Here is a 25,029-nt window from a genome sequence, read left to right as displayed (position 1 = left end):
TCTGTGTATTCATTTTGGTGGTATAGTTTTCCTTTAATAAACCCATGCTATGTGCATCCTTCTAGCATGATCTAGCTCTAGCCTGAGCAGGGGAGGACTTGTTGGAATATACTCATGTTTTACCTTGCAGAAACGTGTGTGTTTTAGATGATTTGATATAAGCATTAACCATTTCTAATTTACAGTGACCCAATTAGCTCCTGCAGCTGCTCATGCATCCCTGGAAAAATGTTAAGAAAAAGTCAAGGCAGCAGGATTGACATGAGAAAAGTGTTATTTGATTTAATGCACTACATTATTAAAGGAAAAGGAAAGTCGTTTCACACTTGGGGGTGCCAAATGTTAGGCACCCCCAAGTGAATGTATTTACTTACCTAAAACCACGGGCCGGTGCTCCTATCAGCAGAAAACTGCACGGCCCAGGGTTATTCTTTATTTTAAAAAGTTGGCTATTTCATTCTACTGCGTATGCGTCTGCCCTGGGAAATTTGAAAAAAGAAGAAGCCGGAAGAGGATCGCTCTAATAGGAGCACCGGCCGGGGTTTCTGGTAAATCAATGCATTCACTTGGGGGTGCCTAACATTTGGCACTCCCCAAGTATGAAACGACTTTCCTTCTCCTTTAAGATTATTGCCAAGCTTCCAGGGGTGCTAGAATGCAACCAAATGTCTAGCTCTACACTGCTACTGCTACACTACTACAAATTGGGTGTTTGTACTTAGTTATTAGTTGTGGGTAATATCTGAGAGATTGTGGCAGATATACTTTGTGTAAGCTCTTCAGCTGAAGATGTGCACAGTTGTTATTGCATATTTTAGCAGTGAAGAAAACGTGGTTATCAACTGTTTGCTTATACACTATTTAGGGTACCACAAAAAACTGACCATTTTATATGGTACCTTCAATCATCAATATATAAAGACCTTTTAGTCAAATTTTTATTGAAAAGGCAAATCCAGTTACCCTCTCATTTTTCTCTGGTTATATAGATGATACCTGGGCCAAGCTGGTGTATTACCACTTTACACATGAAAGTGCCCTGATTTCTATTTTTTCCTGCATTGGATAAGGAACTTCAGTTATAATCATATTGACCTCATACCCGATCTACCATTGTATTTAATGTAAGTAAAACAAAACCTGCTTGTGTATATTAAATGAACTTTGCTTCTTAATTATTGTTCTGTTCATTTTTTTTTAAAAGTTAAAGCAGCCTGGTTGGTGTCACTGTTCATCACTGTTGTGTTAAATAGAACAGTCGGCATGTAGTGGGTGATTTACCTGCCTACGTAGCTGTTGTTGGACTAGATCAGATTAAAAAGCTAATGAAAGGCAGATGGAGCTGCTCTTCAAATATGTATGGGGATCCTTGTTTAGGGGATGTTGATATTCCTTTGTAAGATGCCTTCACTGGGGAAAGCCAAACCGTGCATAATAGGGGCAGAAGGAACTCGCCCTGTTCAAATTCCTTGCTAATCAAAGGAGAGAATAAACATGAATGTGAGGCTTTCAGTGGAGTTGTATTCAGTCGCAAAAACATTCCGTTGTCTTGGAAGTCATGGCAATAAACATGATTATAACTAAACTTTACATAAATGTGGTAATTATTTATCTGCAATTTGCATTTGGTTCTTCGATTTATATATTTATTAACTTCCCACATTCGAAAGCAGAAGTAAACCATGCTCTGCTAGACAAAGATCATATTGATGATTTATTTCTATAGGACTTTTCCAAAGCGCTAGTATCTCAGCGGCAGCAGAAAGTTCTTTTGGTATTGAAATAAAATGTGACGCCTTGAATCTTATGAACTGTTTCAGTTCCAAAGTGTGTTTAGTCCTATAATCAGCTTGAACCCTAGTCATGCAGTGCCAGTGGAAGCATTATTATCTGCCCATTTTCTCATCCACAGGGATAAGTGACAACGTTTAAAGGGCTGCCTACAATCCAATGAGTTTCTACTGCCACATCATGTGGGGGGTCTGAGTCCAATACCTGTACCAGGGCTCGTGGCACCCTAATTACGCCACTGTCTAGCACCAAAAACAGACGATTATTGCTGCTGGTTCAAATCAACAAGTCTGCAATCTGATAAAACATAGCCTAATGTATTTTCATGCCGATGTGCGCTACTTGTGCCTGCACTCAAGTGGAAGTTGTGCGGATCAGATGATCTGCTCAGGGTGCAAAAAAAAACTGAGTTTGAGAGCAGTAGAGCCAACGCTCCCTGTGCCCTTGCCCTTACTCTGGTCATTCATGTGCCAATATTGCAATTGATTCGGCCACTCTTGACCAAGGTGGAATCAATTACTGCCTTGACTAAAATGGTCAGGGCTCAGCCAGGTTGGGCTGACTGAAATGATCCTAATGTGGCCCACTGTGGGATCTGTAGATTGGTCTGTGGGAACTTATTGTGCATAGGTATGAATTCATGCTTTAATATTTTAGTGAACATACTATAAAAAAAAAAATGCAGTGACAATATATTCCCATTAAACAGTTCATTGTGTCATTTGGGTATTCCAGCTGTTAATACTTTCAGATCTTATGTCACCATATCCTGTTACTGCATTATACAGCAGAGCACCATTGGGAGGTTAGCTAATTGCCTAGACAGGGTTTCTCATGTGAGAATGCCTTGGACTCTGAGCCTTCAGAAATGGAACTACTTGCCGATTTCTGTCTGACCACAAGAACTTTGGTTGCAGGTGCAGGGGGGTCCATATTACACTGATCTCATAATTTAGTCACCAGGATAAATGATTAAATTGCTATAAATATATATATAGAGAGAGAGAGATATGATTTGTCTAGCTTATTGCAATTATGGTAGGAATACTGTTTATTGTGTTGATAGGGAACCTGTCATCTGGACAAACCTGTATAAAAAGCCCATTGTAAATTCTAAAACCCAAATAGGATTTGTAAGCATCTGTACCGGTTATAAACATATTCAAAGATCTCAGCTGCCTCTAGGCCAACCTGGAACAAGGTGAGGGAAGGGGGAGAATGACTGTCAGCCTAAGGGTAATGAGAAATTGTTCCTTTAAATCAGAGGCCTAGTATCGTGGATTACAGTGTAGCAGGTTTGGTTTTGGGTGCAAATTATTGGCAGTGGGTAAAAGACCTGTTACTACAGGTGGCCAGGTGAAGGGGACTTAAATCAGGATAACTCCTGAAAAATACAGGTGATTTGACATGTCTGCATTTGTGCATAGGGGCATTATGTACCTTATTGCATATGTACCTTAAAGAGCATGGGCTGCTGGGAAAGGCAAACTTACATACTTAAGTAACATACAAAATGCTGTTTAGAAGAACTCCTGATCTCAGAGCAAGCAGAGTGTAGGGTGGCTGCCTGAAAAGAGGTAGTTGCAATGTGCCCTGTTTATTTTTCTTATATGGAGTTGCAACAGTGCTTTCTGTGAAAAGTTAGCAAAAATACTTTTTTTCATTTTTTATTTTTTTTGTTTCATTTTGCTCTGGAAATTAAAAACCTTCCAACAACTGCCGGCTCCTGATCCTTGATGAATGCAGGAAGAACTCACATCCCAACATATGGTGGCAGCGGTGGGCTTGCATTTTGTGTTGAACTAAGCACTGCTTGGCAGGAGTAAAAGCACGTGGAAGGGAATTCATAAGGCGACGCGCAAAGGAAGCTGAGCTCCTGAAACAGTCTGGCAAAAGTCTTAAAGTGACAGAGAGATCACATTTAACAGCCAAGATGGCAGGAGCCAGGCCAAAGCAGCGTGAACCTTTGATCCCAGAGGAGCCTCCAGAGGAGGGCGCTATATCTGATGAAGGTGCTAAAATTTCAACTGAGCCTGAGACCACTCCTAAAAATGTGGAAGAACTTTTAGTCTGGTTGATAAAGCGCCAAGAAATAGGTGACCAGCGCAGACTGGAGGAGGAGAGATTTTATCATGAGCAAGAAAGGTATCGTATGGAAAAAGAGGAACAGCAACGTAAGGATGAGTTTAGGCATCAGGAAGCTGAGAGAGCAAAGAGAGATGAGCAGTTTCTCAAGTTACTGCAAGCAATGCAGCATAATATGCCTCCTGTGCCAAGTTTAAAACTGACTAAACTGTCAGAGACTAATGACATAGAAGCATATTTGACAGTATTTGAGAGAGTTGTTCAAGCAAGTCAATGGCCAGAAAATCAATGGGTCATTCATCTGGCACCCTTCCTCACCAGCAAGGCTCAGCAAGCATATAGCCAAATGAGGATTGAGGATGCTGGGGACTATCAAAAAGTCAAAAGTTCAATTTTGAGGCGGTATAATATTCACACGGAGACCTTCCGGCAGAGGTTCAGAGGCTATAGCTACATTGAAAAGGAGGGACCCATAGAGACCTATACCCATCTGACTGAATTGTGCCAAAAGTGGATTTTTCCAGAAAATAAGACTGTCCAACAAGTATTGCAAACCATTTATCTTGAAAGTTTTCTAGAAATCCTTCCTGAACCGTTGAGAGTTTGGCTAAAGGAGCATCAGCCATAGAGCGGTGACCAGGCTGTGATATTGGCAGAGAATTATGTACTTGCACGAAAAGGACTATCACGCAAGCTGCATATGGTAAGAGCTACTCCAGTTGTTGGCAGTGGTGATAAACCCAGACAAGACACTTTATAAAACAAAGGTTACACTAAAGATGTTATCTGTTTCTTGTGTCATAAAGTGGGACATTTAGCCAAAGACTGTTTAAGTAAGAGGGTAAAGTCTTGCAAGGAGACTGTTACAAATTAAATTGATGTGGTGAATGATTATTTACAACTTGTCAAAATCAAAACCAAAATGTAAAAGCTTTAGTTGATACAGGGAGTCTTCAATCTTTTACACAGTCCAATTTGCTAGCTTCCCCTAAATGTCACTGGTCAGTTACCTTTGATGTGTTTCAGGGTACAGGTAAAGGTCACCTTTCTAGAAGCGAAATGAGGCTTGCCTGTCAAAATTGGAGATCTCAAAATTCTCTTCTACAAGGGGAACCATTTAAATCTCTGAAGTGGGAGGTGGATATTTCTTCTAAGCAATTGCAAAATATCACCCAACTGGCTAATCATATCATCAATGAGGGGCATTGGATAAGATACATTTTTCTGAAGTCTATGTAAAACCGCTTTTCCCCATTTTTCTTGGGTACAATGACAATTGGAGAACACCATGGGTTAGTAGATGGTTCAATGACACCTAGCTCTAACATGTATTGGTTTTGCATCCCCAGTGTCAATAATGTGTTTAACTACATTAGTATGACCTGGTTTTAGCCTTGAGTTTCTTAAACAACAGAACAGTTCTGCACCCCTTTTTAAGTCTGACAATTCAGATAAGTTATGGGACAAACTAGAATAGGCTTTTTATTTTTGTTATATGGAGTTGCAACAGTGCTTTCTGTGAAAAGTTAGCAAAAATACTTTTCTTCTGTTTTTTTTTTTGTTTCATTTTGCTCTGGAAATAAAAAAAACTTCCAACAACTGCCACCTCCTGATCCTTGATGAATGACAACATCCCAACCGTGCTGCACAGATTCTCTGGAAAGCAGAGAGACATCAAGAACCCAAATCCACTTAACAATGGAGTGAGGGAGGGAGGGCTTGCGTTACACTGTGAGCCTGAGTCGATGATTAACTTGTCCGTGTGAAATCCTTTCTGTGGAATCAGGGATGGCTGTTACTGTATAACAAAAGTCAGCAATTCTAACAAAATGGTGACTAATAAATTAGATCTCTCGTTCATTGTATCAATTTGAGGTCACAAAGCTGTGGCTCTACCACTGGGATTTTTATCATTAACTCCCCATTTCAACTTAAGCTGGCCATAGATGCAAAGATCCGATCGTACGAATCATCGTACGATCGGACTTTCCCATCTCCCGACCCGCCACTAACCATTCAGATCAAAGTCTTACCAGTCAGATTAGTTAAAGAACAGATCAGCAATGTTCTGCCCCTGACAGCAATCGTACGATATCTATGTCCAACCAAAGCTAGTGACAGTCTCCCACTGAAAATCGTACAATTGGCAATACACGCAGAGATATTATCGGCAGCCGACAGAAATTTTCTAACCTGTCCGATCGACCAAACGACCGATCTCCGCCTGACGAAAAATGTCGGGACTCTCCACACACAGTCTGAAAATTGTACGAATTATCGATTCATACGATCAGATCTTTGCATCTATGGCCAGCTTTAGTCTATTGCTCTACCTAAACTTCTGCCCCAGAGAAACGCTCCTCTCATTGTACCTATACCTAGAGGTACCGGCTTAATTGTTTAGGTTTATTTTTAGGTGAGTTTCAGTTGGGTGATGATGCCTCTCCCAAACACCCTACCTTTCCTCGCTGCCCTGCAGTAGGCTGCCTTTCTTTTGGGTTTCAGGGCTGCAGTCATACTGCCTGAGTGTATTCCTGTTGTGTCTCCAAACATTCCACTCAGACATATGTGTGTGTATCGCTACTCGCTGAAAGAACAAGCCCTTGTAAACCAACTGGAACAGAGGAGGAAGGTTGGCAGCTGTATTATGGAAGCACTGGGCCAGGGCCGGGCCGCACAGGCGCCCAAGGCAAGCCGGCAGACGCGGCGCCGGCTTAGCCCAAGTGCGCATGCGCAAGGTGCCACTCACGTGCGGATGCGCAAGAAAAGCTGCAGGTTTTACTTCTTTCGCGCTTCTGCGCATGCGCGAACTGGTGCGAATGTGCGCACGTGCAAATTGCCGAGATATACATTCGCGCGCATGCGCAATAGCGCGAGAAGCTGTAAAAACTTCAAAGAGTCGGGCACCGGACTGGGGGTAGGTGACAGAGGAGGTGCGTGCCTGGCGCCCCCCGGCTTTGCGCCCTAGGCACGTGCCTACTCTGCCTACCCCTAGTTCCGGCCCTGCACTGAACTCTTGAGCCCAGACCTATAATCTGTGGACTGTGGCAAATGGCAGAGGGGCTGCTGTAAGATGCCTCAGACAGTCACTATTTATTGGGTTGGTGGGGGCTGTTTGGGCCTCTGTGTACTTGGAATGTCAGGGTTTATTTTGAGTACAGGTAATGTAACAAGTTCCAGCTCAGTGCAACTAGGTGTGGGTCAGTGTAGTCCTGAGGACTGTGTCTGCTTGTTTGGAGCACAGTGGTGAGACTGAAATGAGTATCTGTAATAATAATAATGTAAATACAATAATACATGTGTGGGATTAAGAGCAGTTTTGCTTTCCTCCAAAGTCGGGCAATGAGGGGACTCAAGAGGAGAAACAAACAGGGTCGCTTGATTTGTTTTAGAAAACTTGCAGCCTTGAAACGTTGTTTTATAAATGTTGTTTTGTATTTTTATACGGTCGGCCTACTTCCAAGCTGCTTCGCTTTATCCTCAGTACAAACAGCACAGCTTATTTGGGCGGGAAGGACGTTGCAGAATCTATTGGACGTACTGTTTGTAATGCAATTTCGTACGATACCCAGAAATGTATGTGAGGGAGTTTACTCCTGCCCTGCTTTGTTCAAGAGCAGCGGCGCAAGACGGATCCCTCCGCCCTCACAGTCACAGCGGCGGACTCACTACCAGCATCAGGGCTCCGTATGTGCCAGGGACTTATTGGAGGGAATAGTGTTACGGCTCACTGCTGGAGGTGGGCGTGCCCTCGACCTCACCAGCCCGTGACATCACAGGTCGGAATAGTATAAGAAGCTGGATTCAAGCGGACTGGCACAGCAGAGCTAACAGCATCTCTGGAGAGAGGGGAAGTGTAAGGTAAGTTCATCATTACCTCTTCACTGAGTGCAACCGCCTGCCACAGAATCCGGCGTTGCTACACTCCCCTCCCGCTGCCCAATAAGGACTGATCTTGCCCTTCCAATGGGACACGCGTCTGTATATCATCCCTGCCCTCTGATGGTACATAATCCCCAACTAACCCCCACACTTGTATAATTGAATGTCATCCAGTACTCGGTGCCATTTAACTGCTGCCTAATCCGCAGCAATTAGTCCCTCCTTATTTATGTCACTTTAAACAGTTTGTCCTGTCTGATACCTAGTGCTACAGTTTCCATGCCTCAAGCACTCTGCAAGCAGCATATTCCCGACCCCCATACTCTGCAAGCATTCTCCGACCCCTCATTCTCTGCAAGCAGCATATTCCCGACCCTCATACTCTGCAAGCAGCGTATTCCCGACCCCCCCATACTCTGCAAGCATTCCCGACCCCCCCATAAGTGCAGTCTCCACTCACCTGGTACCAGTGTAAGCAGCATATGCCCTGATCTCTGTAACAGCCCCCCCATTGGCATTGTGCCACCCAGTGGTGTAACTAGATGTTACTGGGCACCACAGGAAATTAGTTTTAGGGCCCCCAACATAACTAGAGGTTGCCCTTTTTTTAACCAATATATGTTGAAATTGGTCATTATTGGCCCCCTGCAGTCACAGGGTCTGCCTCCTCTATAGTTACACCCCCTCACTATCTGACTCTTTCCCCAATACTGTCCCAAGAAAGAGGCTGCTCTGATGTTCTTATGCTTAGGAAAGATGAAAGGTTTTTAATTTTTTATCCTAAACAGAAGAACATCAGAGCGGCCTCTTTCTTTCTCCTGACAACTTCCTTGACTACTTGGTGGTCAGACTGGTGGGAAAATGACCAGCAGGTGGTGCTGTTGTAACAAAAGTCATTCATGTTAACAGTACATGTATCCCTTAATATCTTGGGATTAAAAAATAAATAAATAATGAATGTACATTGCAAAAGTGCTTAGAATAGCACCCTCATTCATTTTACACTTACTTATTTTTAAGGTTTACTTTTCATTTAAGAGCCCTAATGTAACTAAATATAACACTAAATTACTTGTGTATTTGTTCATTCCCTGAGAAAACTCAGTAGCAGCAGGTGGCTGATAACTCCCATTCAGGTTCCCAGTTTGCTTATCTATATATCTGCTTGTCTGTTATATGTGAGATACTTTTACTCTGCTTTTTTGTCACCTTTATAACTCAATGTGTATAGGCTTATCAAGCGAAGTTGTGCAAGGTTAACGACTAGTAAGATAAGCAGCTCTGTGTACATTTATACCTGCATTTTGGAAAATTAGCTAATAAAATACCATAGAAAGCAAGATCACTAAGGCTTATGGCACATGGGTCTTTTTCTCACTTTTACATGGGGCCTTTTCCCCTTTTTCACTTTCTTTCATTGTAAAGTGATGAATTTGGAGACTGGAAGTCCCTCTGCTTTTACATAGTGGGTGGTGCACAGATTCTCTGGATAGCAGAGTGACCTCAAGTCATAGGGGTATATTTATCAAAAAGTTAGAGATAACCACAGTCCACTAGAGTGAAATACCACCTCTCTCCATTCATTTCTAAGGGGAGAGGCACACAATGCTATTTGGGGGAGAGTAGTCGACCCAGCTACAAATCACGTCTTCTTCGGACAACTAATCTCCCCGCAATGCCTTTCCCGGCGGATAGAATGGCACTCGGATCGCTTCGTTTTCCGAAGTCACACAAAGTTTCCTAGTGAGGCAACTTCGGAAAACAAAGTTGCTCCGAGTGCCATCCTGCCAGCGATTTATATTCTAGTCGGCAGGAAGTCAGTTCGGGGAGATTAATCGCCTGGCGAAGAGGCAATTTGTTGCCAGGCGTCTAATCTCCCCGAATCTACATGCGTGTCTCTGCCCTTAGGGGTTTTTAAAGGAGTATTTATCAAAGGGTGAACTTTCACCCTTCGATAAATACGCCTTTAAAAATCCCATAGAAATGAATGGAGAGAGTGGTATTTCACTGTAGCGGACTCCAATTATCTCTAACTTTACTCTATGATAAATATGCCCCATAGAATCTATCATCACAAGATAAAGGTGGGGTTGAATTACAGCAAGGCACTAGGGGGTGGAAAACTGGAAAACCTTGAGAACACTGACAGGCTTTTATGACTTCCTTTTTATCTGTGGATCAGGTATGTCTGTGTTAAATTAAAATACATTTTTTATATTTATTTCTGGAAGCTCAGATAATGTTGATGCACGTTCTCTACATAAGCCCAAATGAGAATAATATTAATCAGTTGGAGATAGGGCAAAGACATGCAATTAGACTGGTTAAGGGAATGGATATATGATGGGAAAAAAAGTCTGTCAAGGTTGAGATTATTTTCTCTGGAGAAAAGGAAATTTATATGTACAGTAGCAGACATTATAGACAGATAGTGGTAGAGAACATAGAGAAGAACAAGAGGCAACCCCTTTAGACCTGAGGAACTGAAATTGAAGCAGCGTAGATGGTTCGTCACAGCTATGGCAGTGAGGTTGTGAAATATCCTGATACCCTGCCAGAGTGATGGCTGATTCTGTGAAAGACCCTCCACACATAGGCATTTCAGCCTGCATTCTTACACAGAGGAAGAAATGCAGCTCTGTCTGTACTTGCACAGGTGTATGCAAGCGCTGAACCCAGGTAGAATGCAACTTAAAAATACTCCTATTTTATTAATTATATTAATTAATTTTTTATTAATTTCTAACTTCTTGGTTATTGACATAAAGCTACCAGCAGCAAGTACCCAAGCAAAGCCCACATTTGTTTTCTAGCTTTGTGTTTGTGAGTGTGTTTTCTGTTAATAATTTGCTGTACACAGGCATGTGCATTATGGCTTTGTTTGCCACTGGCTCTGTCCTGGACAAAAAATGCACCTTTGCTAGGGTTGCCACCTGTGAAAGGCTGTTTGGGTCAGAACTGGGCAGGAATTTAGGAAAACCGGGCTGGATTGCCTGAGATTGATGTCAGAGGCCCGGCCGGCCCACACATCACAGCCTGCCCCACCCCCTTCTGCATCATGGCCCACCCCCTTCTGCATCATGGCCACGCCCCCGGAGTTTGTCAGGGCAACTAGGGTTGCCACATGGCCGGTATTTTACCAGCCTGGCCGGTAAAAATGATGGCTGATCCCAATGTTATTAATAGGGAAAAAAGATAAACAAATAGGAAGGCCGGTATTTTTTTCCAGAAAAGGTGGCAACCCTAACCTTTGTCTTAATTTTAAGTTTTCTTCCAACATTAAAAGATACTTCTCTCATTCTAGATGTTTCTCCTTTTAGTCATATAAAGGAACTGTAACACTAAAAAATTTATAATTAAAAAATCCATTCTACCCACAGTAATGATAGATCTACTCTGCATAACGTTTATATTAAAAAAAAAATCCTGTAAGAAAACAGGGCGACTCACTCTGCAGGATCTGCGCTCTACATCTACCCCTAACCCAACTTCTGCCAAAACCAGACGTTATAAACTTATAAGCAAAAGCCAATCCCCAGTAACTTGTGGTTCAATGTCACAGTTCTGTAGTTGTAAATTATGGACCTTTGTCATTATAGTCACTACTATTCTTTAGCTGTTCCTGCATGCAATAAAACAAAATATTATATCTCCAGACTTGTTCTTTGTGGATTCTTGACAATTGTTCTGTTCTTTGCTGAACTCTGTTATCTGAAACCATCAAAGCATCCTTGCCTCCTGATTTTCACTGAAAAGAAAGTTAAGGGAAGGTTTGATTGTCATTATGTAAGAGCTCCATAAGGCTATGGCACAGGGCAAGGTTTGTCATCTGTGGTTAAATCGGTGCTACCGCAGGCAACACATCTCCCAGATCTCTCTGCAATAAAATAAATTGCGGGTAGGAAAACACGCAGCACTGTTTTTTTGGGGTTTTTTTTTCAGTTCTTTAATGAATTTTGTGTGTTTATATGTTTGTTTCAAAAGTAATATTTGCACTTTCAATAGAGTTTCTAGACTGGCCTTCTGTATTCCACTGATTCCACTTTTTATTCTTCAATTTCAGAATAAGGCAACATGATGACCCGTGGACATTTCTCTGTCACTCTGCGCAGCCTGGCCAGGTCCCACAGGTAAAGTTAATGTATAGTTTTATGTGCCTCATATCTTACAAGGTCACTGAACTTACAATATTATATATACAATAATAGTTATAACAACTCACTACTGAAGAAAATATAGGGACAGTATATTCTTGTTCATTAAACCTGATTGTCATGATTAAGACAAATCTATAAAAAAGTAAACTGCTGGTGAAAAACCATAAGCAGTGTTTGTTTTCCAAAGTTGCCAAGCAAGGAAACAGGCAAATTTGAAGATTTGTTGCCTGCGATAGAGCAGATTTAAATGCAGGCACAAGGAGAAAAGCCGATCCTCTGCCTTCTGCTCAACGCACACAGTGGGACATTCACTAAGATTCGTTGTTGCGCCAGCGTCCGCTTCGCCACACTTCGCCAGGCGTATTTTCGCCTGCGCTATGCAATTTCACTAAAAGCGTTAATTCGCAAAGCAAAGTTACGCTAGCGATGCTTAATTTGCATACGGCGCCAAATTCAAGTTTCAATGGAGGTATATGTAGCAGCTCTACACAAGCCTGGGAAAACTTCAAAACAGCAAATAAAATTTTTATTTTGCCCTACACATGTGCCCACTGTATAGTTAAGGTGCCATGAGTTAGGAAATGTAGGGTGGAAGGCCGGTAGCTCCAAAAAAAATTTCGATCTTTTTCAGCCTATCACCCATAAAAACTGAAAATGAAAAACGCCAGCGTTTTTTGGGGAATTTTTAACTTTTTTTGAAGCAATCCCTATCTACTCTATTGCGCTTCGCCTGGTCTGAGGTGGCGAAGGAAGTCTGGCGTAAAAGGTAGCGTTCAGAATAATTTGCGTGTCAGTGAATTTGCGTAGTTAAGTCCGTTGCGCAAATTCGCCAGGCGTAAGGGTGCGAATTTACGCCAGCGTCCGTTAGTGAATCGGCGAATTAACGAAAATGCGCTACGCTGGCGCATTCACGCTAGCGTTAGGCGCTTCGGCGTTTAGTGAATTTGCCCCACAGAGTGGATTTCTGCAGAAAATGCATGCTTTGTGCATACACTGAAAAAAAACATGTGCAATTAGTTTTTTATGGGTTTTATTTTCTAACTGTTACACTGTTTACATTGCAAATAATTCACTCTACAATATAAAATTTTAATTCCTGAACCAACAAGTAAAGTGCTGCTCTAAGTCCCCTGTCAAAAGAAACACTGTATTTCTTTCCTTCTATTGTGTACACATGGGCTTCTGTATTAGACTTCCTGCCTTCAGCTTAAACCTCATTGCCCTGGGCAAGAGCATGCTCAGTTTGCTCCTTTCCCCCCCCCCTTCTCTGCTGTAATCTGAGCCCAGAGCAGGGAGAGACTCAGGCAGGAAATGATGTCACACCATGTTAATACTGCAGCTCCTATCCTAAACAAACAGAGCGTTTCTAGAGCTTTTTACTCAGGTATGGTAAAACATTCTACAGAATAAATATAGCATTCTAGCTTGCACTATTGCAGCTAATCTATTGGCAATAAACTGCCTCCGTAGCTTTCCTTCTCCTTTAAAGATATAGGGGTTATTTACTAAAGTTCAATCTAGGGGGTTCTTTATTAAAGTTTTAAAAGAGAACACCTTTTTTGGAGAATTTTTTCCCCCGTTATTAATTAAAACCCTGATGCTGCTAAGTCAGAAGAAAAAAGTACTCCATCTCAAACCTGCTGAGGTCATGTATAAGTCAATGGCAGATGTCCCATTTACAATTTGAAGATATTATTGAGTTTCTGACAATAATTCAAATAATTCATGTTTTTTGGTGATAATCCAAAAAACACCATTCTTTTTGAGTGAAATTCGAAAAAAAATCATCCATTTTGGATTTTTTTCAAGTCTTTTCCCGCACATTTTTTCGAGTTTATTTTTTGATAAATACGTTAAAAATGTGCATGGGGGTTTGGTAGAAGTGGTTTTAAGAAAATAATGAGACATTTTCGGATTTTAGTAAATTACCCTTAATACGTATTACCTTAATGTTGGGGAAATAAAGTATAGGGGTTCAAGGGGCTTATTGATCTGGGACAGAGGGTTTAATGTAGAGTTTGAGCCAGTGAACAGAACACAAGGAGAACTGTGGGCAATTAATGAGTTGGAATTGGTCCTTGGGACAATGAATTCAGTCCATTAACTATACTGCCTTTGGTCAGAGCTCAACCCATTTTAGGAGGAGCTCACCCCAAGTTTTGCTGTAAGACTGAATTCCCATAGGCTGAAATACACCAACAGAGAAGCACATGAAACCACCATCCTCCTACTTAAATGGGAAACTTTTGGCTGTGCTGGTACTGCCACTTTTTACCCCTTAAAGATGTGGTTCACCTTCAAACTACGGTAACTTTTAGTATGTTCTAGAATGGCTAATTCTAAGCAGCTTTTCAATTCGTCTTCATTATTTATTTTGTATCGTTTTTTTTAATTATTTGCCTTTTTCTTCTAACTCCTTCCAGCTTTCAAATGGGGGTCACTGACCCCATCTAAAACAAATGCTCTGTAAGGTTACACATTACTTGTTATTGCTACTTTTTATTAATCATCTTTCTATTCAGTCCCTCTCCTATTCATATTCCAGTCTCTTATTCAAATCAATTCATGGTTACTAGGGTAACCTGGACCCTAGCATCCAGATTGCTGAAATAGCACCGGAGAGCTGCTGAATAAAAAGTTAAATATCTCAAAAACCACAAGTAATAAAAAATGAAAACCAAGTGCAAATCTTTTCAGAATATCACTCTCTACATCATACTAAAGGTTACCCCAAAGGTGAACAACCCCTTAAGCCCCCTTCAAATTACTGTTGAGTTTTCATTTTCTTCAACGTATCAAAATTTAAGTGTTTTCCTTAAAATGCCAGAACTAGAGAATATAAAGGTTGAAATCTGGTACAAGTGAATCTATAGTTCCTGCTGCTTGTTTAAGGGAATGTAGGTCACTGATGTAATATAAGCTGGCAGACTTGCACTCAGAAGACTTTGGTAGTCCTAAGAGAGCTGACAGACTGGGGCTGTTAGAAAGGTGGATATAGACAACCGCACCTCTGCAGTCCCCACGTGAAAAGGGGGTAAACAGACAGACAAGTGAATGCAGGAATCCCGTAAGCTGGATAACCACTGGGATCTGCAATATCTTAGCTTACACTCTTATTTCCGTTAGACTGAAGGTACAGATACCGGTCAGTTGGCTATTGGCCAGCCACATACATAGTGACTGTCCTGAGCCTCATGTACAGTATATCTGTAATGGAGTCCCAGAAGGGGGGTTTGTACTTGAGAAACCATATGCATACAATGCACATTAAAGGACCAGTAACAATTCTTTTTTTTTTAAAATTCGTTTTTTACTTAACGGAAAAATAACACCAAGACACAACTTTAAATTCGCAAAGTCTTCATTAAAAAATAACTTACCGATTCTCCGCTTGCGTTCCTCTTCAGAAACGGCGACAGGGCACCGATCCATCATGCAGGGCTCGATTTCCCCTCCCTGGCTATCTCCTATAGAAGGCAGGGAGGAGAAATCGAGTGCTGCACGAGGGATCGTCACCCTGTCGCCGTTTCTGAAGAGGAGCGCAAGCATAGGCTGGATTCTCTCCATCTTGGGGTGGTTGCGACAAATCTTCACTTCTGCGGGCAACTAATTCCCCAAAATGCCTTCCCGCTGGCAAGAATACGTATTGCCGGCAGAATGGCATACGAATCGCTTTGGATTTCCTAAGTTGCCCGAAGTTTCCTCGTGAAGCAACTTCAGGCGACTTCAAAAATCCAAAGCGATTCGTATGACATCCTACTGGCGACTTGTATTCTTGCTGGCAGGAAGGCATTTCAGGGAGATTAGTCGCCACAGAAGTGAAGATTTGTTGCTGAGCAAATAATCTTCCTGTCTGCCACCACCCTTGGGAGTAAACACAGCTGTGTGCCATTAGCCTAGCTGTTTTATTCCCTTTTGGAGGAGCTCCACGATGCGGCTGGTGCCGACACGTCGTCATGCAAAGAAACTCTGCGTTTTCATCCGACCATCGGATAAATGTAGTTCTTACCTGCGATTTCTCCTTCACTTCCTGTTATCTTCAGAACATCCGAAACGTAGTATGCGTTTCGTTGCATGGCCGTGTGTCGGCGCCAGCCGCATCGTGGTGTTTCATAGTTACATAGTTAAATTGGGTTGAAAAAAGACAGTCCGTCAAGTTTAACCCCTCCAAATGAAAACCCAGCATCCATACACACACCCCTCCCTACTTTTAATTAAATTCTATATACCCATACCTATACTAACTATAGAGTTTAGTATCACAATAGCCTTTGATATTATGTCTGTCCAAAAAATCATCCAAGCCATTCTTAAAGGCATTAACTGAATCAGCCATCACAACATCACCCGGCAGCAGGGATGTAGCGAACTGCCGATTTGGTGTTCGCGAACGCCGTTCGCGAACACCGGCAAAAAATGCGAACGTTCGCGGACAGTTCGCTAACTTCGAACACCCGCTAAAATCGTTCGATTCGAACGATCGAAGGATTTTAATCATTCGATCGAAGGATTTTCATTCGAATCGAACGATCGAAGCCATTCGATCGAATGCTTTTCATTCGATCGAATGCTTACAATCGTTCGAACGAATGGAAATCGTTCGATATTTAGCGGTCGAAGGAATTCGAATGGTCGAACGATCGAACGCGAACTCAAAATGCGAACGTTCCCAAACGTTCGCGAACATTCGGCGGACGCGAACGGTCGAAGTTCGCGCGAACTCGTTCGCAGCAGAACAGTTCGCTACATCCCTACCCGGCAGTGCATTCCACAACCTCACTGTCCTCACTGAGAAGAACCCCCTACGTTGCTTCAAATGAAAGTTCTTTTCTTCTAGTCTAAAGGGGTGGCCTCTGGTACGGTGATCCTCTTTATGGGTAAAAAGGTCTCCTGCTATTTGTCTATAATGTCCTCTAATGTACTTGTAAAGTGTAATCATGTCCCCCTCATCTACCCTCATAATTTAAGTCTTCCATCCCTCTAACCAATTTAGTTGCATGTCTCTGTACTCTCTCCAGCTCATTTATATCCCTCTTAAGGACTGGAGTCCAAAACTGCACTGCATACTCCAGATGAGGCCTTATCAGGGACCTATAAAGAGGCATAATTATGTTTTCATCACTTGAGTTAATGCCCTTTTTTATGCAAGACAGAACTTTATTTGCTTTAGTAGCCACAGAATGACACTGTCCAGAATTAGACAACTTATCTACAAAACCCCTAGATCCTTCTAGGTTTCTCCCTTTGTTTTATTAATAACCTGATCAAAGAACACCTGAATTAAGAGAAAAACGTTTTGGGCCACAAGTCCCAGTTACACCTGCTCATTCAAGCCAATGATGACTGACCAATGACACTGATCTCTTCAGGTGTTATGACTCCTTTGCTTCTGATTCTCAGGTTACAGAGGCATGTGTTGGACTTATATTTGCGAAGCTGCACAGCTGAATCCGTATTTGACAGGAAGTACAGCACAGAGACAAGACTGAATTCAGACAGTGGAAAGAGAGCCACAAAATGGGGCTTTGCCGTAACTGGGGCCTTATTGGGCATTGGAACAGTCTTGATTTATGGAGCGCAGAAGAAAAGGGTGAGTAGCCAAAGTGCATAACAGTCCTTACAAAAATGTAGAAAATGAATGGGAAACTATAATTTGTTCCCCCCACCGCCCAATTCTATTTCTTTATAATACCTTCAGATATCTTTATTCTTTATATAAATTTTGGGATAGTATATGTGATACTGTATATACACAGAGCTGTGTTCAGAATAATAGCAGTTACTCAAAATCCTTATAATAGCTTTAATTTCCAAACATGCAAATGCATTGGAATTGGGAACACTGCACATTCTATTCCAAATCAAAACATGAAGAAAAATTTATAAAAATTTGTGTTATTACTTTAAAGATAGTGAAGAAAGGAAATATTAGGCTGTTCCAAAAAATAGCAGTGTCTGCATTCTTCTTTACAAACTCAAACATTCACTGTATAAACTGAAAAAGTTACAAGATTTTGCTTTCCTTTGAATGACTGAACTAATATTTAGTTGTATAATCAGTATTTCTGGGAACTGCTGCACATCTGTGTTACATGGAGTCCAACAACTTCTGGCACCTGTTACCAGAGCTGGGCCACGCCTAGGCAAGCCGGGCAGTCATGGCGCCAGCTTAGCATGCGCAAATTTGCTATTGCCCGTGAATTTGCATCCCCGGCTTTGCGTCCTAGGCACGTGCCTACCCCTAGTTCCGGCCCTGCCTGTTACATTCCACAATTCTTCTGCATTTCTTGGTTTTGCCTCAGAAACAGCATGATTTTTAATCAAAGTATACTGTTCTTCTGAACAATGTCTGGAACAAACCATTTTCAGAGAGAAATGCACTATAACCAACATGCACAACATTTGCTGCCTTCCTTTCTAATAAGGGCCATAATTATCACCTGTTTTTTCACAGAATGAATGACCTCACTAATTGAACTCCACACTGATATTATTTGCAACAAGCTAATATTATTTGGAACAAGCCTGCATTAATGATTCAGTTTCACAGAATCAGCAGTGTGCATGTGATGACTGTTGGGTCTGTTGGTTTTCTATTACTCTACTACACCTACTAATAAATAATGTAGAAAAATAATTTCTACTAAAAACAATGATTGATCAGGTTAGTGATGTCGGACTGCTATTATTCTGAACACAATTGTATACAAGATTAAGGTATTTTTCTCAGATTCTATATCTTGAGACAGTGGAGAACATGGTAAAACTAAAGCTATAGATACACAGAAAGATGTTTGGCAAGGTCACCAAGTGAGCCTGCTGCAGATACTGGCACTGTCAGATGGGGCAACATGTAGGGCCATGCCATAAAGACACTTTTTCAGCTGGTGGAGATCACCTACACACCTTGCATACTGTCAAAGTTAAATGACTGCTGCTGAAAAGTGCCAGTGGATAATAAGCCCTGTGTACCATTGGTCTTAAGTCATAGTCCTTAAGACTTAAGTCCACCCCTCCAGCAAGAAGGGCAGATATTTTGGGAAAGAAATTGTGTAGTTGCCTGACCTTTTCTTGTGCAAAGAGGTCACCATTATAGTAGAGCAATTTAAAATGTTTATACATTCAGGGCTACTATCAAGAACCATGAGACCCCATTCTAAGTTAACAGAGCCCCCCCCATGGGGCCTCAATTGGTCACCTGGGCAGAGAGCGCTGCCAACAAGGAAAATGGGATATGTACTCGAAGTTTGCAAATGTTTTGGTTCTGAAGCTGGCCATAGACATGCAGATTTTACCCTTTTGTTCAGCAAACGATTGGATCTTCCAATGTGCCACTAACCATTCAAATTAAAAAAAGTAGTAAAGGAACAAATCGTTATACAAGCCGTGATAGCAATCGTGCAAAAGTTATGTGGCAGTCACCCATTGCACTCATGCAATACATGCAGAGAAATTATCACTAGCCCAAAAAATTCTTTTAACCTATCCATTTCTTTAAATGACCAAACCGCATGGTACGAAAAATGTGGGGGCAATATACACACGGTCCAAATATTGTACGAAACTTCAATTTATGTGACTATGGGGAAAATTTACTAAAGGGCGAAGTGACTAATGCTGACGAAAATTCGTCAGCGAAGGAGATAGACTCTAGCGTTACTTCACAGCCTAACGCCAGGCGACGTTGCGAACGAATGTAACTATGCTAATTCACTAAGATTGAGATTTGACTGAACGTTACTTCTTGTGCCAGCTCAGACCAGGCGAAGTGCAATAGAGTAGATGGGACTTGGTGAAAAAAGTCCCAAAAAACGCTGGCGTCTAAATTTTTACAGGGTGATAGGCTGCAAAAGATCATAATTTTTTTGGGGGGGACCCGGCTTCCCCTTTACATTTCCTAACATATGGCGCATAAACTACACAAATTGGGAAAATGTGTAGTGCAATATAACAACTCTAGTTTATTTTATTAAGGTTCCCTGGGGTTTTTTAGTGTAATGTATTGGCTGCAACGTATACGCCCATTTAAGTTTAACTTCCCGCCGTATGCAAATTCGCGAACGCTAGAGTAACTTCGCTTTGCTTGCCGCAGTAACGCTAGCGCAACTTCGCAAGCGTTCATCGCCCTGGATGCAACTTCAGATTTTTGTTAATTAGTGTTGTCCTGGCGAATCTACGCCTGGCGAATGTTGCGATGTCAGCGAAGCCGACGCTGCCGCAATAAGCTTTAATCAGTCCTTTATCAAGTTATACACATGAGTGACTTTATGCACCTTCAATAAAAATTGGGAGAAACCCCGCCCCCCCCCCATGTGCAATTTTCAGGTATGGATTCCATTTTTGTTTGTATACTGTTCAGACTAGCAAAGAGGAGGCCAGTGAGGGTACTAGGTAGAATGCCACAAATATTTTTGTAAACAACCACACCATTAATCCAGCCATCATGATTATAACTCCACCCAAATTCTGCCCAATTCATTACAAGACACAACCCTTACCTAACCCACAAATCATGCTTTTATGTCTATAACCCCCCCCCCCATTATGGTCCTGTGGATTGTGGTCCTGTATAGATTGGGTCAGCTAATATTTTTTTTTCCTCTTATAGGTGGCACAAGCGGAACTTACAACACTTCCTGTTGCTACTTCAAGCTCTCCCCTATACAGTAAAGAGGATGTAAGGAAACATGCATCAATAGAGGATCGAGTCTGGGTGACCTATGCAGGAGAGGTCTTTGACATCACAGAATTTATAGAGTTGCACCCTGGTGGGAGCCGAATCTTGCTAGCAGCAGGAGGTGCTCTGGAGCCTTTCTGGGCTCTCTATGGTGTGCACAAGAATGAGCATGTGTTAGAGATCCTAAAGGAATACAAAGTAGGTGAACTTAATTCTGCTGAGAAAGATGAGCCAGTGGATGAATCTGATCCTTATTCACAAGATCCCAGTAGACACCCAGTTCTTAAGGTGAACAGCCTGAAGCCTTTTAATGCAGAGCCACCCCCCTATATGCTGACAGAGAATTCTATCACTCAAACTGAGCTGTTTTTCAAAAGGAACCACTTGCCAGTGCCACAGATCAACCCTGATGACTACAAACTTGTCATAGAAAGACCCAATGGCAAGGTGCATGACAAACCACTTAATTTGACGTTGTCTGATCTGAAAGCAAAATTTCCCAAACATGAGATTACAGCTACATTGCAGTGTGCTGGAAACCGGCGTTCTGAAATGAGTGAAGTAAAGCTAGTGAAAGGACTTGACTGGAACATTGGAGCAATCAGTACAGCGCGCTGGGCAGGAGCACGTCTGAGGGATGTACTACTGGAAGCTGGATACGCCGAGGGCTCTTCCCAGACTCAGCATGTACATTTTGAAGGACTGGATCGCGACTTGACTGGAACAAACTATGGTGCCTCTATCTCATTTAAGCAGGCAATGGCCAAGGAGAATGAAGTACTTTTAGCCTATGAGATGAATGGGCAGGAACTGCCTAAAGACCATGGTTTTCCCTTGCGTGTAATTGTGCCAGGTGTTGTAGGTGCCCGCAATGTGAAGTGGTTGGGTAAAATTGTAGTAAGCAAAGAAGAGAGCAGCAGTCATTGGCAGAAAAATGATTACAAGGGTTTCAACCCATGTGTTGATTGGGACGATGTAGACTTTGCTTCTTCTCCATCTATACAAGATTTACCAGTACAGTCTGCCATCACAGAGCCACATCCTGGACAGAAGATCACTCCAGATATTGATGGGGAATTAACAGTGAAGGGGTATGCATGGAGCGGAGGAGGGAGGGAAATAGTGCGGGTGGATGTGTCTGTGGATGGAGGAAAGACATGGAAGGTAGCAGAATTAACTGGAGAGAAACAGAAGGCTGGGCAGGCCTGGGCATGGAAATTATGGCAGTTAAATGTCCCACTGCCTCCCAAAAGCAGTGATGTTACCATTATTTGCAAGGCTGTGGACAGCAGTTATAATGTACAGCCGGACACCGTTGCCCCAATTTGGAACTTGCGTGGTGTGCTGAACAATGCGTGGCACAGAGTCTGTGTTACAGTGGATGCAGAGTAGCCATAGTAGAATGAATCCTCAAGTAATCTCATCTTTTCCTAGGCCTGTGCTGCATTTATGCATGGCCTCCTTCTGAAACTATTTTACCTTTTGAATTCCCATCCCTGATGTGTGGTGTCTGGACATTGAAACATTCATTCTGGAGAAGTGGAAAGATGTTCCTATACATCTAGTGGTGAATGTACATTATTGGGCACATCTACGGAGGCTTTGTCCCACCGAATGCAAAGTACGGAACAGTCGCATTGTACATTCTCCTACTATTTCAGAAGTGGCAAAAGAGTTCTGCAGTCACAACACAGGGGCATTACACTGTGCTCAGTATGAGGCAACAGGAAAGTTTGACCCTTTCCATGATGGCACTTTTAACTGTATATTTACCTGTATACTTTTGTTTACTTTGAATAAAAATAACTGGATGTGATGGAGAACTGATCATCTTCAATTTTTTTTTTTATTGGATCTCACTGTATAAGGGTCTAGCATAATGTGTTTATTTTAAAAATAAGTGGCATCTGCCATATATCTTCTCATGGACACATAGTACTAATTGTATTTACGGTATGTTGGTTCACTCAGGTGGCTGCAGGTTACTGGAACTGTAAAAAGTTGTCTCTGGTGCTAAATTTACAAATTTTTAAATGGAAATGAATCTCTTAGTGCAAAAAGCACAACTGTGCACAAGATGAGAGCGTGAGGGGAGAGGGAGGATTTGTATTGGGGTGCCTCAGGAGACTGCATGCTTTGGAGCTCATCTGTATTTATGAGAACTGTGGTTAGTATTGCTTTGGGCACATGAAGAATGTCCCTAAAGATAGCAAAAGAACTTTCATACGAACAAGTGGAAAATGTTGATGTGCAAAAAATTCTTATCTGCCCATTCACATTGCCCACAGGGCAGGATTTTTTCTAAATGGTGTATGTTTCCCTTTAAAACTCAAAATTAACTGTTTCTGAACACCAGACAATCCTACCCTGTCCCTCACCACGAAATTGTTCTCTTTGCACTAGAGGTCAAATTTCTGTTTTGCTGCCCCTGGTAAAATACCACCTGAGGGATGTCTGCCACCTTTCCTCGTGGCAGGAGAGTCACTGCTGGTATCATTCATGCTGCTTATCCTTTCATATGCTAACCTTGAAAATGAGTGATTCAATGAACCTAGTGATTTTAATTGTTAGCCTTAAAAGAGTTTTGCCAAGGCATATAATTTGTAAAATCTGCAAAGTAGGATAACCCTATTTTTTTCCAATAAACTCATTTTATATGGCAGAGTTTTAGATTATTATTTAACCATATTTGTTAGGGAAGGTAGGTGCACATTTCGGTTTACTTAAAAGCCAGATCACTGATCTGCTCATGTTCCTGTCTTCGAGCCTAGGGATAAAAGGGAATTGTCTCATTATAGATGAGCCAAGGGTTGTTTATCTGTAAACTGATTCTGCTTCTTCCAGAAATTAAAACACTACCACTCCAAAAGCATGAGCATAATACACCATATTTTATGGAATGAAAACTCTCTATTAAACTTTATAAGGTCTTGCCGCAAACTCTGTTGTAAAAAAAAAAAACCTCAAAATGCTCTCTGTGATTCGGAGAGTTGTAGTTTTAAAACATCTGGAGGGCTGCAATATGCCCAGCATTCAGTACTCAGTACATTCAGTACTAGGCAAATTGAGCTGTAGAATTGGAGTGATCCATGTTGCACTTTGCCAAATGGGCTTGTCAGTCACTATCCCTGCCTACAACACAGCAAGGGGCACTGTACTCCTCCTTCCATCAGCTAATGATTCTCCAGCACTCGGTGCTCAGTCATTATTCAGGCATTGCTTAGAGTGGGTGTTAATAGGCAGCACATGTACAGATGGAAGCATGTCCTTTTTCTATTTGTTTTTTAACTATACTTGAAAAGATAAGTGTCTTATTGGAGTGTAAAAAAGCCACAATAAAATCTATATATTTTAACAATTGCATTTTTTTTGTGTTCTTGGATGGGATGAGCAAATGCACTATGGTTAGGGCCATTATATAAACTGAATGTCCTTATTGCAAGCTTCTAGTAACAAACAAACAGTGCTACTGAACAAAATATTTGATGTATATTAAATAATGCAGTGACACAACTGGAGAATTGTTTGATACCATGAACTCACTTTAAAATTATAACTACAGCACTAACACCTTATTTAATTCATATATGAACCATGAACTTTTAGATTATTCATCAATTGTGTGTAGATACATTTTATTGCGGGTCACAGCACCTAATTTATAGCACTTAAGCACTTTAATCATTTTTAATTATTTGTATATAACACAATCGATTGAAATACCATTAATTGTAAGTTGGTGCTAAATTGATTGAGAACTAAGCATATGATTATAATAGCACTAAGCACTTATATAATTAGATCTCAATTAATTTTAGTAAGGTAGTGTGGGGTTTTACTGCTTTTTCTTGTTTTTAGTATCCCTATTCTGGTTTATATACCTCTACACAGCCTGAAATTGGGTATTACAAGTGAGTGAACATTAATTACAAATGAACTATATTTTTGTTTGTGATGGTAGCATTTAATGTTAACTAAAAGCAAACATCCTATTGGTTGTTATAGGTTACTGCTCCTGGGCAAACTTAGTGTCTTTTATTACATAACCCCCTTAAGAGGTGGCTGGTAGAGAATCTGCTCAGTGTGCCTTAGCTTTCTTGGGAATCAACTTTGCAACCAAGAATTGGGTTAGTGATCAGTTATAGAGATTATTTTGTTATTGGAAGCCGTTCACTGAGCCAGTATGGAGACTTACCATAAACAGGCTGAGAAGCCAGCAAGGTTCCAGTCATACCAGCTTGCAGACCAACACTCATGAACATTCTGCTTGTTTGCACTGTGACTAAGAATCTAATTACTGACAGCTCATTTCCATTTCATTTATTACACAGATTGCAGGTGCTAGATATTAACCTGCCAATAAGATAATGTATTGACCTGTAAGGGCAATGGCGCTCAGTTGCTTTCTCTGCCAGTTTATTTCAGGGCACCTGTAAC

At 41.5% G+C, this 25,029-nt stretch overlaps 2 protein-coding genes across 3 annotated transcripts in view; both read left to right on the top strand.

Moving 5' to 3' along the window:
- The window catches only part of rab5b.S (RAB5B, member RAS oncogene family S homeolog), a 36,051-nt gene extending 34,876 nt beyond the window's left edge, over positions 1 to 1,175 (top strand). The window contains exon 6 of the mRNA XM_041584387.1: positions 990 to 1,175. Coding sequence (XP_041440321.1) covers positions 990 to 1,069 — 80 coding nt within the window. The 3' untranslated portion in view covers positions 1,070 to 1,175. The remainder of the gene's footprint in view (positions 1 to 989) is intronic.
- Positions 1,037 to 23,947, top strand: suox.S (sulfite oxidase S homeolog). 2 transcript variants are annotated; one of them, XM_041583221.1, is made up of 4 exons: positions 1,037 to 1,124; positions 11,822 to 11,888; positions 17,316 to 17,505; positions 20,524 to 23,947. In XM_041583221.1, the coding sequence occupies exons 2-4, from the start codon at positions 11,833 to 11,835 to the stop codon at positions 21,982 to 21,984; spliced, it is 1,707 nt and encodes a 568-aa protein (XP_041439155.1). In that variant the 5' UTR covers positions 1,037 to 1,124; positions 11,822 to 11,832; the 3' UTR covers positions 21,985 to 23,947.
- Positions 23,948 to 25,029: the final 1,082 nt, after the last annotated feature.

This window comes from Xenopus laevis, chromosome 2S (genome assembly GCF_017654675.1).
Source record: "Xenopus laevis strain J_2021 chromosome 2S, Xenopus_laevis_v10.1, whole genome shotgun sequence".
Taxonomy (NCBI): Eukaryota; Metazoa; Chordata; class Amphibia; order Anura; family Pipidae; genus Xenopus; species Xenopus laevis.
This window is presented reverse-complemented; position numbering and strand designations above follow the sequence as displayed.

Coding starts and splice junctions, on each gene's coding strand:
- suox.S (XM_041583221.1), top strand. CDS start 11,833: ATGATGACCCGTGGACATTTCTCTGTCACTCTGCGCAGCCTGGCCAGG. Junction 11,889..17,315: donor AGCCTGGCCAGGTCCCACAG/GTAAAGTTAATG, acceptor TCTGATTCTCAG/GTTACAGAGGCATGTGTTGG. Junction 17,506..20,523: donor ATGGAGCGCAGAAGAAAAGG/GTGAGTAGCCAA, acceptor TTCCTCTTATAG/GTGGCACAAGCGGAACTTAC.